Source organism: Telmatherina bonti (genome assembly GCF_933228915.1).
Source record: "Telmatherina bonti genome assembly, chromosome: 10".
Taxonomy (NCBI): Eukaryota; Metazoa; Chordata; class Actinopteri; order Atheriniformes; family Telmatherinidae; genus Telmatherina; species Telmatherina bonti.
The window spans coordinates 25,370,692-25,388,252 of record NC_136628.1 but is presented as its reverse complement, the minus strand read 5'-3'; the positions used below and the strand labels follow the sequence as shown (position 1 = coordinate 25,388,252).

Below are 17,561 nucleotides of genomic sequence, written 5' to 3'. Positions count from 1 at the left end.
ATACACATTTCTCATACTACATTGCTTATTATGAAGAAGTATTTTTACTGTAATTACTTTAAAATGCTTTGTACATCGCTAACATAAGGAATTACTGTGGAGTCTCTACAGGAGTGGATGGAAATTTTACTTCAACACAGGTCACACAATATAAACGTGTCCAACTTATCCAAAATCTTTCTATCTGGTAGTGCAAATATAGCACTTGTATGTGGGTGAGTGTGGGATTGTGTGGGTGTGTGACTGCGTGGATGTGCCAAAAGCTGATACAAAATGTAAATTAGGCATTCTTTTAAAAAAAATAACCTTTCAGTTTTACGTATGTAGTGTTGTGTAATTTATTGTAGTCTACTTAAGTATCCTTGCTATATTTTAGCATTATGTGCTTCTAATTTTTTGCTAAATACACTGTAGAACTATGACTTCTGCTTCACTATAAAAAATGCTTAAAATGTGTTTTCCTAATCTAACTAACTCATAGTTCTTTTGGCTTGGCTTGTTTGTACAGATTACACTGATGTTTTATTTGGTGTTTGTTTATGAACACTGTAAGGTCTTCGGAGAGGTGACTATAATTACATTGTAACTCTATGTATATCAATTCATTTACTCACACTTAAAAGGGAGTTTCACGAACCTTACAGAACGTTGCTCCTTCTTGCAATAGTTTGGATGCTTACAAGTTATAGCCAGGGGTCAACTTTTACTGAATGGACATGGCGGACATCAAACTTTGGGATTTTATTCCTTTGAATCTATCATAATATTGTTTAATCTAAATGAAATGGCTATTAAAAGATTTTTGGAACTAAAGATGAGGCTTGTTAGACCTCAATAATTTGATCTCACATTATATGTTCATTGCATGTAACAACTAAGTCACAAATGTGTAAAATATACAACTAAAATGTGTTGCTTCAGATGAAACTTAAAGGAAACCTGCTGATTTAGCACTTCCTGTGGTGATGAAGCTGATGGTAAGAAAAAAAAGGGATAAGAGATTGTTTATTTAAAATAAAACTAAAGAAAAGTGCCAGATTGAAAATATGGAAGGGTGGCATTAGAAAGAAGTGTCATTAGTGCACTTCTGTTACCTGCTTGTTCCTCATCTGCTTGAGGCTGGTACTTAAATGCTACATGAATCACCAGAACTTTAATACACCTGCGTTTCCAACTAAACTTTTTTTTTTGCTGAGTTTCCTAAATGAGATAGCATTTCTGTGTCTGTTGTATAAATTCTTGATCAGAGGTACATTGCCCATGGCAAGTCTAACAATGCTGTAGCAGTATCAGCAGAATACTGTAGATAAAATAAAGTCATAAGATGGAGTTAGTTGAGATCAATGCAATCTTGACTGGGGGCTGTTCGAACCTTTCCCCACCTTTACTCATTCAATCTGGAACTTGATGCATCAGTTTTGTGTGCAAAGGGTGACCCCAAAGCATTGTATTTCATATCTAGAGTTTTGTAACAGAGTTTATAGAAAAAGCTGTCATGGCTAAGTGCAAACTCTTGTCAAAGCTTGTTATAGAAATGCCTCTAAATGCATTAACCATGATGTTTCCTTAAAGCTCAACCAAGTACTTTTAATGCCCAGTTATCAGTGTATCAATAACTGACAGTAGATGTTCTTGACCAAGTGGAGGACGTGACAAGTTGGGAGGGTTTCATCACTGCACCCTCCGTTGTTCAGTAGCTTATCCTGGCTTATGTTAGCTACTGTAAGCTACCTTTCCAAAATTTAATATGATGTAAATGCAATGTGCTGCTTCTGTGGCAGTCTGCACAAGTCAGGCTATCAGACTAGACGTACATCAGCTTCATGATGCCTAGTCTGACAGCCTGGACATACATAAACTACGGTAATCATGAACGTTTCTCTTTGAAAGTGTGTGAATGTTTGCTTTTCCCACAGGCTGCAAACAATCTTGCTTATTCTCACCTCATCATGCATTAAAACAAATATGTTCAACCCTCAGCACAGGAGGTTATTGCCGCCAAGTCCACAGGCACTTATTTGTATGTCTGTCAGCTGTTTGGCTGTTTAGTCACAGGATAACATAACACTCGCTGCAATAACAGGGAAAAGAGAGGGTGCGGATATTTTAGGCTGACCTCTTTCTCTTCTTCCACTGCATAAACACGTGCAAATTGCAATGTTCAGTAAGCAAATATTGACAAATGTATCTGCCACACATCAAACTGCTGCAAAAGTGACTCACACAGTATTGTTTGTCATATGCGTCCTGCGTACACAGTCAAATACTGCATTGCATTGATTTCCTTAACGGTATAATCACAGTCCTGTACATAGGGCTGATCCTGATGTACTGAAGGAATTTTCTCAGTTCAATTATGCGAAATATGTATTGATATAAGCAACTTCACAGAATTGGCAACTTAGATGAAAGTTTAGAGTGTACTGGAATTTTGTTCATCATCAGTTTGAGGATTAACTAGACTGTAATGCAGTCCTGTTAATTGCTATCTAACAATATATCATCTGAGCTACTCATATCACTGACCAACATCTAGATCTGTTTCTGCAGTGTGAGACCTATTCACAAATTCTCTTTTCATGTCACCCAAGCTAGCAAACCTCTGAAACTTTTCCTCCCACCTAATCCTTTGATTGTCAACATTATTACTTATTTACATCTTGCAAGTAAAGCCGACAACCATCCCACGCGCTTATATATTGCACGGAGGTTAATTAATGCTTCCGGTCCGTCTGTTTTTCTTTTGCAGGGTTTTCTCAGAGATTTCAAAGGCGTCATTCCTCTGCACTTCACTTCCAGTGTGTTTCATTAATCCTTTCTACATACTAATTACTTGATCTTTCATCGCTCTTGGTTTTTTAAAGAGATAAAAGGCTACAGAATGGAAACCAGAATGTATTGTTTTTTAGCACACCATCAAAAGAGGAGTTAATTTATGTTCAACAACAGATCGGTCCCCATGAGAGTCTAATTTCTGAAGGAACTGATGAGGTGATCAAACGGTAAAGCATTTGTAGCAGTCTTAGTAAATGATGGTGCCTCATGAAGAGTAGGTTTGTAAAAAAAAAAAAAAAGTATTTTATTACAACTGAATTCCATTAAATGCATTGCAATGGAAATGTTTCTGGGGGTTCTTTAAATCTCTATTGCGTATTTTCAGATTAAAATTGTGAATTAAAAAGATGATCAAGGCTTTTTCTCAAGAAAAAAAAATAGAAAGATAGCACGGTGTTTTCTCTTGCTCCACACTGGCTTCTTTGTCATGAACCCAGTTTTGACATCAACTGGGTCAAACATGAGGGAGGGGGGGGAGGAGGACAGCAGCTGGATCCAACCATCAATGTCACCGTTGTTAGTCAACTTCATCAATGTCAGTCTCAGGCATTTCGATTTATTTCACTCTTTTGTCTCAACATACTTTTTATCCCTGTGTTTCTGAAGATGCTGCTTTAGAGAGCATCAGACTGTCTATGTGGCGCCGACATCTGGCATGGCATGGAACATTTAGCAAACACAAGTTCACTGACAATAAACACACAAACCTTTGAAATATAAATAATGCCGCCTGCACAACAGTGTGAACAAAAACTGAATATGGATCTGTTTAAAGTGGGTCAAAATCAAACATTTTCAAGTCATTTTTAACTAGGTAAGTTGTTCATTTATCTTTTTTATTTTATTTATTTACTTATTCATTTTTACAGTTGTAGAAGAATGTTCTAAATTTGAGCTATTACTTCATTTAGATTGGGTGAAATATATAAAACTGTTAAAGCTTTGAGATTTACAGACTGTGTGTGTGTGTGTAGTGTGCATGGAAATACTGACATTTTTATTTAAATACATACATACTGAAGTGTAAAAAAACATCTTGAGAGAGGAGGTGTTGGTCAGAACAAATAAAATGCTGTATATTCCATCAGAAATCAGTGAACAGTTAAGGTTGGGATTTTGGCCTTCTCCTTGCCCCCCAGTGCAGAACCCAGTGGCTACATAAATAATGACTGGCAGCTGAAATGGGACTTTGTGACTTTAAGATGTGACTCGGGGAGATGTGGTCTATCTATTGTTGATGAGACAAAAGCACGAGTCAGATTCATATAGGAGTGGAGGGGAATAACTTCTCATATCCTCATATCAGAGTCACAAAGCCACCCAGCTAAACCTCAATATCCCCACACTTTTTTCTGGACATGGGTGAGTGCACAGAATATTTAATAACGCTTATCATTTCTTATTAATGTGATATGTAAAAATGTGGATTTCAATAACTCACTACAACTGCTTTTTAATATATCATTTCCTTTCTGAGACATCATGTTGCCCTCTTGCACTGTGGGTAGAGTTTGATGCAAATTGATTCTGTGTTTTGATATATGAATGGCTTTTTTTTTAGGTGAGCCTAACTCACTAATTTACAACGTATTCACCTTTTGCTCTTACCTCTGACATATAACAATATTTAATACAAAGATGGTTTCTGAAAATTTCTTTGGTAACATCACATATGATGAGGAATGAAGTCCTCATTGCCTACTCTAACCTCTTTTGGCCATGATCTGAACTAGAACCAGAGTGGCTGAAAGGGAATGGGCAGCAACTCCCATCATGCCAAGGCCATGCCAGGTCACTCATGTGAAAGAGGTCAGATGCTCCCACATGTGTCATGGGCAGAAATTAGCAAATTTCCATGAGAACTGTGGAGCTAATCAAAATCTGCAAACCCCTTTTATTCTGACAAAAAAAACCTGTGTGCTTACTGGTACACGATTTTTTAAAAAACATTTTTGAACTATTTATTAATTATCTTGAAACTACTGCAGAAGCATTTGTGCTTTTGCAGAGAACTCAAACAAGCAACGGTGGGATTTTTCTCTCTTTCACTACAACCACAGCTGCAACAGGGCACAGTTGAAGAGTGGGTGTCTGCAAGCACTATTATTTTTGGGACTATCAGTCTTCCTGCCTTTTCTATTTATACTTAGCAGGCAGTTTGCTTAACTTGGCGTCTCTCTTCACAAGCAGACACTGACTGAAACATTGAAATTAATAACAAGGTACTTTAAGACATCTGAGAATTTCAGAGTCTGCAAAAGTGTCATTTTAAAGGTGGTTGTTGTTGTTATGGTAATACTCAAGTTTGCCTCCCTCCATTCATAATGCTTCCACTCGCTCTTTGAACTCTTGAACATAGCCCCCACCAGCGTTGACAACCAGTGCCCTGGTACCAGTCCCAGCCAGCTGTGGATGCAGGATGGTCTGAGTAGAGACATTGCCAGTGGTGAGACGGTCCCGGTGACCCCCTCCACCACCACATAGTACATTATATGTATGTGCATTTGTGCATTCTGGCACGATGGTCTTTGTTTGTTTTACATCACTGCCCTTTGTTCCTCCCGATCGCTGCAAACACAATAGATATTGTATCTGCAGCCACAAAGAGAAGCTCTTTCTTCAGGGCCCCTGAAGCCAGTTTTTCACCACCATCCCTAACTGGCCTGGTGACGCCTGTGACTGCTGGAGAAAGAGGGCTGGACCAGATTTAGTAAGAGCTAAGCTGTGAGGAGTTGGCACAAGCAGAAGAGCTTTCACATACGAATGAAATCAGCATAGAGACTTACTGTACAGTAGCGATACCCTGTAGGCAGCACTGTACAGCCACTGCTTGGCACTGGGATCTTTCTCGTTGTGGAGTACACCATCTGAGGCAGCAAATGTTTCCGGTCAGGCAGCCTTGGCTTTGCAAAGCCTTAGGTGCTTTCTTCTATCCCATTTCTGGCAATGCATTTATTAACACTTTGGATACTTGCTACCTGCTTCAACACCGCCACTTACCCTGGAAGAGTTGCATGAGATTGTTGTGAAGTCAGTGAAGTGGTGGCTGCTTTTATTTGGACGCATTATTGGGAATCGCTGCTTGAACTCTTGTTTGTCACTGCTATCTTCTTTTTGTTGTTGTTGTTGCTTTCTTGCCTTTTGGTGGGGTTTTGGGTGTATGCTCATGGATCTGCAGACAGACCGAGGCCTTTTTCATAGCTCCCCCACAGGGTGAAAGAACCCCCTCCGGTGGCATAAATGTGCTGTGTGGTTATTTGTGCGGTGTGTGCCGCCTGTGTGCTGATATATTATGCCCCCTCAGGTTGTTATGATTGCTGTATCCGGTGCATTGGGGCAGTGCCCTATCCATCCCTGGTGGCCACCTTGCTGTGCTATGCTGGCATGGCGTTATTTTGTGGCTGTGGGCACGAAGCGCTGGCCCAGACCGAAGTTCTCGTCGAGACTTACTTTGCCCGCAATGTGCAGGACTATGTGGTCATGGCCTCTTTGTGAGTGATTTTTTTTCCATACATTCAGCAGCTTTTTAAAAAATCTATTTTCTTTGAGGAATTACTTCAATTCACTGTTTGACTGACTTCTTCCTGTGACTATCCCAGTATCAAATACTTCCAGTACGTGATCTATGGTCTGGCATCATTTTTCTTCCTCTATGGTATCCTGCTGCTGGCCGAGGGCTTCTACACAACGAGCGCGGTCAAGCAGACCTTCGGTGAATTCAGGAGCACCCAGTGTGGCCGCTGCCTCAGCTTGACGGTAAAGAGCATGGGTGGGAGAGGTGGGGGGGGGGAGGAGGGGAGGAGATAAAGAAGGAGGGGAAACATGACGTAAAGTCACTCCTCAGATGCTACGTGCTGGCCTGCATTTTGCTCCGAAGCTCAATGAATTGTTCTTTGTTTCTAAGATTTTTATCCAGAAACATCATTAATGGCTGATATCTCATTGAATGACACCACATTCATCACACTGACACCTGAGCACCTAGGCTACAAGTCTGTAACCTCTCTGCTTTTTTTCAGTTCATCATAGTGACATATATCTTGGCCTTCATCTGGCTGGCAGTGTTTGCCTTCACTGCCATTCCAGTCTTCTTCTTGTTCAACATGGAGCAGACCTGCCACAACATCAACATCCTGGCTGAAACTACTCCCAGCATTAATCAGCACGGCTGGATTTGCATGGACGCCAGGCAGTATGGTGGGTTGTTCTTATGATGATTGACCGAATGTCCCCCCTGATGAAAATGTTAATGTGTCCTTGTGAGAGCAATGAATTAATCAGTGGGGAGTGGCTGCAAAATTGACGGCTGAATTTAACGTGAAATGACAGGAATATCTACAACTTAATTGTAATTTCTCCACTACTATTTCACTGGTATTTTGCACATAAAAAGGAACTTGTTTGATTCATAAGGACTCACGATTCGACTTTACCAAGAGTTCACTCACATATGTTGTGTGTTGATTTAAGGGCTTCTTCCTTGGAATGCAATGCCAGGCAAGGTCTGTGGAATGTCATTGGCATCTATTTGCAAAGCCAGTGAAGTGAGTATATAAATTTGTGTGTTTTCAAAACATTACAAAATCGCAATAAAATAAATGTTTATCAAATGATGTTAAAATTTACTTTGTATAGTTTATATGTGCGCTGTATGAGAGTGAGTCTTTTTCACCAATGAATGACTTTAATTCTTTAATTATAGATTAAAACTGACTTGGATTTGTTATGTTTTACAGTTCTATGTCACCTATGACTTGTACATAGCTGCATTTGCTGGAGCAGGGATCACTCTCTTGGCACTGGTGAGTGATTGTTCACTTTGTACAAGTTCTATTTGTTTAAGCCTGTTTGTGTGAATGAAAGAAATGATTCAAAGATGAATATCTGAATGTCTGTGTTATTAAAATAAGGAGGAATAAAAGATAGAAATTCAGTTTGAGCATGTCAGAACATCTTGAAATGTAAAAAGGGCCGCTTTTAGCCTGAACACCATGTTTTCAGGGGACCTATTTTAGACTTAAAAATTATTCCTACTGCTGCTGTCTACATATATTATGTATGTGATTTAGCTGACAAACTATCAGCATGTTTCAGCACTGTGGATGTAAAAGGCAAATCACTTGTTAGCTTATTTGTCTTGAACAAATAAATTGCCAAATTTCACATTTGGATGATTTTAAATCCAAACCATATTTGCATAACTGTGTTCTTTGAACTGTTTTGTTTGGTTGTTTCTTTGTTCTCAATTATTGTTGAGCAGAATGATTATACATGGTCTTTTTGGCAGATGCTGTATAATGTCAGTGGAGATTCATATTATTTTTATCTCATTTCATCCCTCCTCCATTTATTTCTGCCTTTGCAGTTCCTGTATCTGGTTGCCACCACCTACAACTATGCAGTGTTGCGGTTCCTGGGCAGAAAAGGAATTCGCTAAGTGTCCCATTCATCACCATCGTCTGGCTATGAGATGGACAGTCAACATATGCAACACTTGATTTAAATTCTGCTCTTCCATAAAGCAGCACCTTTTTGAACTGGGATTATCTGTTTGTTTGGTTTTTTTTTTTGTTCCTTTCTGTGTCAATTGTTTCCCATTACTATTATGTATGAACAACAGACAGAGGGATGAAGATAATTCACACCTGGTAATGAGCTTTGGCCTGCTCCACAAGTCATCCTCTCAGATGATTCTCTTAGCTTTGTTGTTCATTTCCCTTTTGCAGGGTGTATCTCTTATTTTATCCTTTTTGTGAGGCTTCACTGGTGCTCGTTGTGATGTATGACGTTTCATGAATAATTAAGAGCAATGACAGCTTGCTTTGCAAATCATAACTGTGCACACTATTCAGTGTTTACTGATGCACATATTGGTTCTGAATATGGTTTTGCTGCTGCTTCGTTGTCACCATTTCTGCAGATCAACATTGTGAAACTAAAGCACATGAATTTGAATGTACCACAGTTTCCCTTGCAGCTTTTAATTTCACAACACATTTACTATATGTTCTTTCACAACCCATAAGAAAGTGGTTACTACTTAGAATATTTTACTGGAGACTTGGTACTTCAACGACTGATCTCAAACTGATTAGACTTGTGTGTGCTTGCTTGTAATTAAGGCTTATTAAAATATGTAAATCTTTGTCATTTTTATTGAAGTCATTCACAGTATTGTACTAAAATAACTGATGCTGATTGTGAAGTGTTATAATTAAGCATATGTGATCATCTCTGTTGCCAACTATTATAATTACACAATTCTTAAACATGATTATGCTGTATGTCATCCCTTTCTGAGAGGAAACAATTTCAGAAAAACAACACAGAGTTTAAGCAATAGTGGTGAAGTTCTCAGTCCACATAGCTCATCATTCATAGTATGCGTTAAATGCCCTCTAAATACATATTTGTCCCAGATAGGTTTCAAATGTTGAGAGTCTTGGAAAAGCAGACATCACAGTGGATCACTTTGTCATGCAGGAACATAAAGGTCTGCAAATCTCCCAGGGTCTTAGCACAAACACCACACTGCAAAAACATGCGTAGCATTAAAATATGCAATGACAGCCAGGATTATACATAAAGTCTCATATCGAATATGATGTAACAAACCTTAAGGCACTCTGGATGGCAGGTCACTGGAGGTTCACTCACTGTTATCTTGGCATTTCCATCAATGCTTTTCTCACAGTAAGTACAAGCTCCTTTGCCATCGCTGCGGAACAGAGTTGAAGGTATGTGACCCTTTGGTGAATAATTTTTCTGTCTGTATTAGTAGACTAAATCAACATATTATTAATGATAGAAATATTACATGAGATATTAGAAACCTACTCAGAGGTATAAGTAGTTTCAGTAGAACTTGGCTCTTGTGCAGGCTTTTGAAACATTTCAAAACTATAAAAAATAGAAATTGACCAATAATATGATGTATTTTCCCTCTGATTAAAACAAGGTACAATGCAAACATCACCGAATGACAAGTTATACTTTTTTTTGTAAAGGCTTACTTGTTGGTGTCCTCACACTGTTGCTTCAGCCCAGACTCCTCTGAGAGGGACCTTTCTGATTGTGCCACTGGTTCAGGAACATCTTCAGCTGTGGGTGTTTCAACATCTAATGCATCTGTCAGATTAATGGTTCTTTCAACTAAGTTGACCTTAACAGGCGCAGCATCTGAACCCAGTTTCACAACATCTTCAAAGTTTAGCTGCAGTGTGTGGTATGTGTCATGCTCAGATGTTGGCTTGACACTGTGCTGAACAATTGCATTATCAACACACTGAGCTTCACACTGAACTACCTGCATTGCACTGCTCTTTAAAACTGGCTCTGCAAACTCCACTTCACACTCCACAGACTGGGTGGCACATTCAGCAACAGGTGACTCAGATATAATATCAGGGTCTGGATGCACAATGTGAAGTGGATCAGCCTCTCCTCCTGGTGCTGCTTTATGAATAGCAGAAGTCAGGGACAGTGACTTCACCTCAATGTCATTAACGGCTTTAGGTTTTTGTTTTGCATCGTCTTCTGGATAAAATCTTTCACAACCGCCCTTTGTTGGAGTTTCAGCAGCACACTGAGTGGGGGACTTACACATTGACTTGACAAGTAATTCAGGGACTGAATCCACAAAGACTTGGAGAGAAGCATCGTCTCCTGTTTCCACACCTTCTCCCAGGGCAACATCTCCTGTTGCAACATCTCCTCCTGATGCCACATCATTTTCTGGTGTAGCCTCTCCTGTTGCATCATCTCCTACTGGCGAAGCCTCTCCTGGTACAACATCTTCTCTTGGTGCAACTTCTCCTGTTGCAACATCTCCTCCTGGTGCAACATCCTTTTCTGGTGCAACTTCTTCTGTTGCTAAATGTTTTCCTGGTGCCACATTGTGTCCTGGTGCAACTTCTCCTGTTGAAACCTCTCCTACTGGCGAAGCTTCTCCTGGTACAACATCATCTCCTGCTGCAACTTCTCCTGTTGCAGCATCTCTTCCTGGTGCCATATCATTTTCCAGTGCAACTTCTCCCGTTGCTGAATGTCGTCCTTTTGCCACATCATTTCCTGTTGCAACTTCTCCTGGTACAACATCTCCTCCTGGTGTAGCTACTCTTGGTGCAACTTCTTCTCTTGGTGCAACTTCTCCTGTTGCTGCATCTTCCCCTGGGTCTACCTCTCGTGGTGCCACTACTCCTAGTGGCACCACTGTTACTACATCACCGCCTGGTGCTGCATCTCCAACTAATGCTGTTTTTCTTGGTGACACATCTTCTTGCGTTGCCACATCTTTTCCTTGTACTGTATCTACTGTTGCTAAATTTCCCCCTGTTGCAACATCTTCTCTAGGTGCCACATATTCTCCAGTCACTGTTTTTCTTGGTGCCAACTCTCCCGTAGCCACATCTTCTGCTGGTGCCACATCCTTTCTAAGTACTACTTCTCCTGGTATCAGATCCTTCGCAGTTGCCACATTTTCACCTGGTACCAAATCTTTTCCTGGTTCAGCTTCTGCTGCCGATAAATCTTTCCTTGTTTCCACATATTCTTCAGGTACTGCTTCGCCTGGTGTCAAATTTTCTCCTGTTTCCACATCTTTCTTAAGTGCTGTTTCTCCTGGTTCCAAATCTGCTCCTGGTTTCCTGTTATTTTCTCCTGGTGCTGTAAATTGTTCAGGTGTTGTATCTACTGGTACTGTCTCGTCATTTTTCTCACACTCCACTGTTACTTTAGTGGCAATGACCACAACGTACTCTTCTTCTTGTGGTGGGCATTTTTTTAAACTCTCTGCATTCTCCACATCCTCCAGGTTTATAGCATTTGTTGGTTCTGTTAGGAGTAAGGATTCCTGTTCAGGTTTCAGCTCAACTACAGGTACAACAGGGACTTCCACCGCATCATGACTCTCAGCTATGCTACCCACATCAGAGACCACTGTATCACTATTTTCCACATTAGTATCAGTGGATACCTTCTTACTGTGATCTAGGTCTGACATGTAACTTGGTATTACTACATGTTCCCTCTTATCTTCAGCACTTTCATTGGTTTTTGGTTGCTCAGCTGGTTCCACATGAGAAACTGCCTCCAAACATTCAGTTGCTGAAGAAACTGGTTGGATGTTTTCTTCAACATGAACATCTGCTGAGATCTCAACTCTCTGCTTACTGTGTTCCACATTTAACTCATCCACTAAAGCGCTAATTTCTTCCTTCTTGTTTTCTGGATTTGTGTCAGGAATTGATATTTCATGTTGCATCTCAGGATTTTGATCTGCAGATGTCTGGAGCCTGTAAAAAAGGGTTCTGTTTATCAGCATCTTTCAACAGGTTTCCACTGTTGATTTCTCAGGCTGAGGCTCTTCCTGGACACTATGAACTGTACCACTTGCCTGATTTGCTGAGTCACTATAAAAAAAACCAGACCCAAGAAAACTTGCTTGATATATTCATCTGGCATAAACACTGTTTAAATTTTGGTTTAAATATGAAGACTTCTTTGTGATAAATAATGCAGAGTTTGAGACATATAATCTTGCATAGAAGCAAATACGGGCTCACACTTTGCACACTTAATTCTGAATTAAAATTCAACACATACGTACCCTTTGGATAGAAGAGACTCTGTCCGATGAGGAGGTGACGTTGGTAAAGAACCTATTGATCTTAAGAAGTAAGAATAAATAACACAACTGAATGAAAATATTTACATTTATAACCTTGTAATTTCCTGATGACTTATTCAAATGGTACAGTATTTGATCAGCTTTAAGATAATTTATTTCAAACCTTCAAACAAAGTCAAATTATCTAATTCTGTATAATTATTCATCTAAAAGAGATGATATAAACATGTAAGTTAGTATATTCACTGAATAATTACTTTTTATTGAATATATTTTCAACAGAAAAAAACTTTCTCCATCCCTTGTGATTGTTTTAGCATTTGGTTTATTTTCTTCTTGTCTACAGTAAAGAGTTAATCTGTACAAGGAATATGCACTGACCCCTGCATTAGAAGAGGAGCATCATGAGCATATGCATGTGGTGATTGATGAAATAGAGCTAATAATTTGATGCTTAAATGTCAACACAGGGTTTATTAACAATGTAAATATCACCAGTCACACTGCTGTGCAAAGGAGTAGAGGCTGGTAAATGAGAGGCACATAAACCAGAACAACAGCTCATGTTGCTTGTGAGAGCATAACATCTTGTTATTGATGTAATCCTTGATTTTTACAGTTGTGATGACTGCACTTACAACCTCGTAACTATGAAGTCAGAAACTTACGCCATAGGACCGACACCTTCATTTCATCAGTTGTCTTAGTGTCATGTACTCTACATATAAATTTCACACATTTGTTAAGAAATTCATATTTAGTTGACATTGCTGAAACACATTAGTTGTATATGTAGGTGCAAGCTTTTGCATTTTTAACTCTGTTTATATCATGTGTGGATATCTGTGTGGTTGCTGAAAAACATGCTGGCATCAGAAAAAGACTAACTCTAAACTGCAGCACTGACATATCTATGTAATGCTGCTCCATCAAAGTGTTTGAGGATGTGAGAAGTATTAATTTCCCTTCCCCTCCTCTTTTTTTTTTGTGTGATCAATTTCGTTCTGTATATCAGTTAGTTTAGTCATTTCATATTATTGTACTTCATTTGAGTGACTATTTTATGCCCTTTTTTTTATCTCTTTTTTTTCCACAAAGGGAAATCTTCAGAATACAATTTAGTACAAAATTTTACAGTTTAGTTAAGTTTAGTTAAACCCCATCCCATCCCCTACGTAAATAAATACATATACTCACAGGACAAGCCGCACAAAAACAATAATGTAGTCTTACATTTAATCTCTTTTAAGGGTCCTATGTGGTATAAAAAATGCACCCCAAACTGCTTGGTCTCTAACAGCAATAAAAAAAAGGGATATGAGCATTTCATACAGCTATTGCTCAGCTCACTGAAAATGAAAAGTGGAAAATATGTCACTCATTATGAGGCGAGCAGAGAAGTACCCCACATACCATAAGATATCTCTAGAAAGTGAAAATGCATTTTTGTATCAAATGTTAATTTACAATTAATGAATGGATAAAAAGGATGAAGTGCAATAGAATATAAACTGGATTTATTTTTTTATTTTTTTTTTAACTTTATAATCACCTGTGGTTTTTTTAGCGACATGTTATCTATCTGCAACTTTGGGGTCTTACTTTTGCAACAGGAAGTGAAAAGCTTTTCTTTTGAAAAATAATCCTTCCTTGACATCCGGTTTCATCCTTAACTTATAATAGCTTCATGCTAGGACAGGTAGTATACGGCAAACTTTCAATTCATAGTAGGATTCTTTATAGTGAGTACTATAGTTCAAGAACTGCATATAAATATATTTTTTTGTTTTTATTTAAAGCATTGTCTCAAGACTTGTTAATAACAACATGTTTTTCGTTCACAAACAGTAAGTACGGAATAAAACAACCAACAACACGGTTGGAATCGTCTTAGGAGGAAATAGGACCCCTTAAAAACCAAACCAGTAAGTATTTCTGTTTGTGTTGGTCCGTGAAGAACAAGCTTCGACTATGACACAAAATTAAAGCAGCGTATAATCTAAAGGTTATAAATGAGTAAATGACTCCATTAAGAATTAGGTTGGTATCAGATCTGTTCGTGGTGGGTTTAAGGACCTAGACGGTTCAATGTTCTGAAAACTATAAACCTTAACTTGATCTAAGTCATAATATCAAGACTCACTGTGTTACAGAATATGAAAATATATATATATCTACAGTACTATGCATATATATATATATATATATATATATATATATATATATATATATATATATAATTATCTTATATTGTTCTGGACAATTCGGGTTATTTGTAAACGTGAGTACAGTTTAACATATCTGTTGTTTTAATTTTCTTATAATCCCAAATGACACAGTGTTTAATTTTTGTTTGTTTGTTTTTTAGTACTATTTATATTTCTGAATTTTTGTGTCATCCTAGAAAATAAAAACATGCCATCAAGAAACCATCTTGACAAAATCGGTCGTAAGAAAAAGAAGAAATGGACAGAGGAAACAATGGAAAGAGCGCTGATGGAGGTGAAATCAGGAAGATCCACGGTGAGACAGGCTGCCAAGGAGTTTGGAGTCCCAAAGTCCTCACTTGGGGACCGAGTAAGTGGACGGGTGACACCAGGAAGTCGAAGTGGGCCAGCTCAGCTTATAACGTCTGCTGATGAGGAGTTGTTGGTAGAGTTCTCCTTGTACATGTCCAAGCATGGATTTCCACTTACCAAGCAGCAGGTGGTGTCCTTTGCATCATCGATTTATAAGCGGCAGCACCGGAGGGTGGCATTTTCCAAGCTGGGTCAGACATGGTGGCTCAATTTTAGAAAACGACAAGAAAAGAACATTACTATTCAGCCAGCAGACAATGTTATCCGTGGGAGGACGGTATGTGTGAGGAAGGAAGCCGTGGATCAGTTTTTTTGTCTGCTGAGCACTGTCATAAATGCGCATGGACTTGGAGACAAGCCTCTCCAAATCTACAACTGCAATGAGATTGGCTTTCAGCTGGGAAGGAAAAGAGGGATTCTTCAAAAATCGGCCAGTCTTGGCTACAAACCGATGACAACTTCAAGGGACCACATCTCTGTCCTGGCGTCCTTTAATGCCACTGGAAAAGACATTCCTCCATTTATTATTTACTCAAAGACTTATCCAGGAGGCGTGTGTTACAAAACACAAGGGCCACAAAATGCCCTCTATGGTTGGTCAGACTCAGGTTATGTCAATTCAGAGCTCTTTAAGAAATGGTTTCTCAAACACTTCCTCGTTCATGCACCAAAGGAGCGTCCTCTGCTGCTGATTTTTGATGGTCACAAGTCGCCTGTGAGCCTGGAAGTGGTGGAGTCGGCTCGCAAGGAGAAAATTGTTCTTCTCTGCCTTCCACCTCAATGCTCACATATCCTCCAGCCACTTGATGCTGGTCTCTTTGTGGTTCTGAAGCAGCGTTTTGCCGCACTCACAGGTGATGGCTGTGCCACTGATACATACTTTGCAGTCAGCAAGAAGGAGTTTTCATGTGTATTTAAAGGAGCATATCAAATAGCAAAAGAAGAGGAAGGAGTAAGAATTGTGAAGGAAGGGTTTAGGAAATGTGGCATCTACCCAGTGAACCAATGCCTGAGTAATGGGGGTCATTCATTGCCATTACATAACATTGGTCCGGCCGCTGGACCCTCCCTATCATTGTTGACTCAAGATGTGCACTCTGTGGAGGAGCTTGTAGCGGATGAACACGCCGCCTAGCTCATCACTAACCTGTCAAACTGTCATGGGGTCAGTGTCTTGGGGGAAACTGAATGACTCCTTTATTCAACAAAACTCAATCAACTCTGACTTGTTTTCATTTTAAGTGCTGAATGACTTTACATTGCTGTTGTAGTATTATGCACAGTGTCATGTACGGTCCCCACCAAAAGTAAGGGATGCTTTCATTTGTTAACTATCTGCTCAGATTTAGTTGCTCGGCAGCAGCACTCTGTGGAACCAGATTTTACCAATGATGGTTTATATTTAGTATTAGGAGTAGTATATTTTACAACTACAGTACCATTAAAATGTTTTCTCATTAAATCCAATGAGAAAGTTTGTCTCTGTGGCAGGCTCAGTAGAAAAGCATGTGGTTGTAAAGGAGCAGCAAGGTAGCCTACTGAAAATTGCGTGAAAATGGGTCAAGAAATACCTAAATCTAGGGTTGGACAGCAGAGAAGATACAATTGTTCTGCGTGTCCAACAGTTCAATCTGCACAGGAGATGAGATGCAAGATAAGGGAATAAAACACTGAGCTTATTCTGAATAGGCAAAGCAATCCTCCATTTCTCTCGATTTAGAGATTAATGATACTTTGACTTAGTTTAGCTTGGGTTATTATTTTCCTAATTTCTCATTAAGCCCTGGTAAAGGGAAAAGTTCCATAACAACTTCTCAATCAATCAACTGAGGTAAATCAGTTGATTGATTTACCTCAATCAACTGAGGTAAATCAGAAACACCTAAAGTGTTCTTACTCTTTCTTTTCAAAAGGAAAAACAATTTTAGTGTTCAGTTTGAACTGTCTCAGCAGGCAAGTAGTTATTGCTCTGATATTAGCCACCAAACTGACAGTCAGCCATTGTCTGTTTTTCATGTAATTGGTGTGTAAAAAAACCTACAGCTATGTTAAACTCTAATTGTATTTTTTAGCTTATTCAGTGTAGAATGACTTTGTTTATGTAGGACTACTTTTTTTTTCCTGCGTCTTCCCCTTCTCTACTTTTTTTTTTTTTTTTAATCATTGCATTCTTCCAGCTTCCCTTGCTGTAAAAAAAAAAAATTACTGCCTCGCTCTGCACTGAAGAGTTATGTTACCAAAACTACTGAGAACTAATATGTCCATGTAAATACATGTCAGAAGGTAATGTGCAACCAGTTTTTTGTACTAATTAGCCATGCTTTTGCTAGTGTTAAGGGATGCTAGCATGGTGACAGCTGTGATTTTGAAAATAAAGATTGTAAATTAGATTTTTTTTTTTTCATTAACCACAAAGGGATTGTGCCGGCAGTTAAATAAATAAATAAAAATTTAAAAAAATGACCGGTCAGGGTCATTGAACTGAGAGGTGAATTTGGAGGGCTGATACTACCACATAT

The 17,561-nt window shown here is 39.0% G+C and overlaps 1 protein-coding gene across 1 annotated transcript; it reads left to right on the top strand.

Annotated features, from left to right (window-relative positions):
- Positions 1–5,678: 5,678 nt before the first annotated feature.
- On the top strand, positions 5,679–8,272 carry plp1b (proteolipid protein 1b; the record flags this gene model as incomplete). The annotated part of the gene is made up of 7 exons (XM_079248076.1): positions 5,679–5,754; positions 6,140–6,326; positions 6,435–6,591; positions 6,855–7,032; positions 7,306–7,379; positions 7,572–7,637; positions 8,201–8,272. The coding sequence occupies exons 1-7, from the start codon at positions 5,715–5,717 to the stop codon at positions 8,270–8,272; spliced, it is 774 nt and encodes a 257-aa protein (XP_079104202.1). The 5' UTR covers positions 5,679–5,714.
- Positions 8,273–17,561: the final 9,289 nt, after the last annotated feature.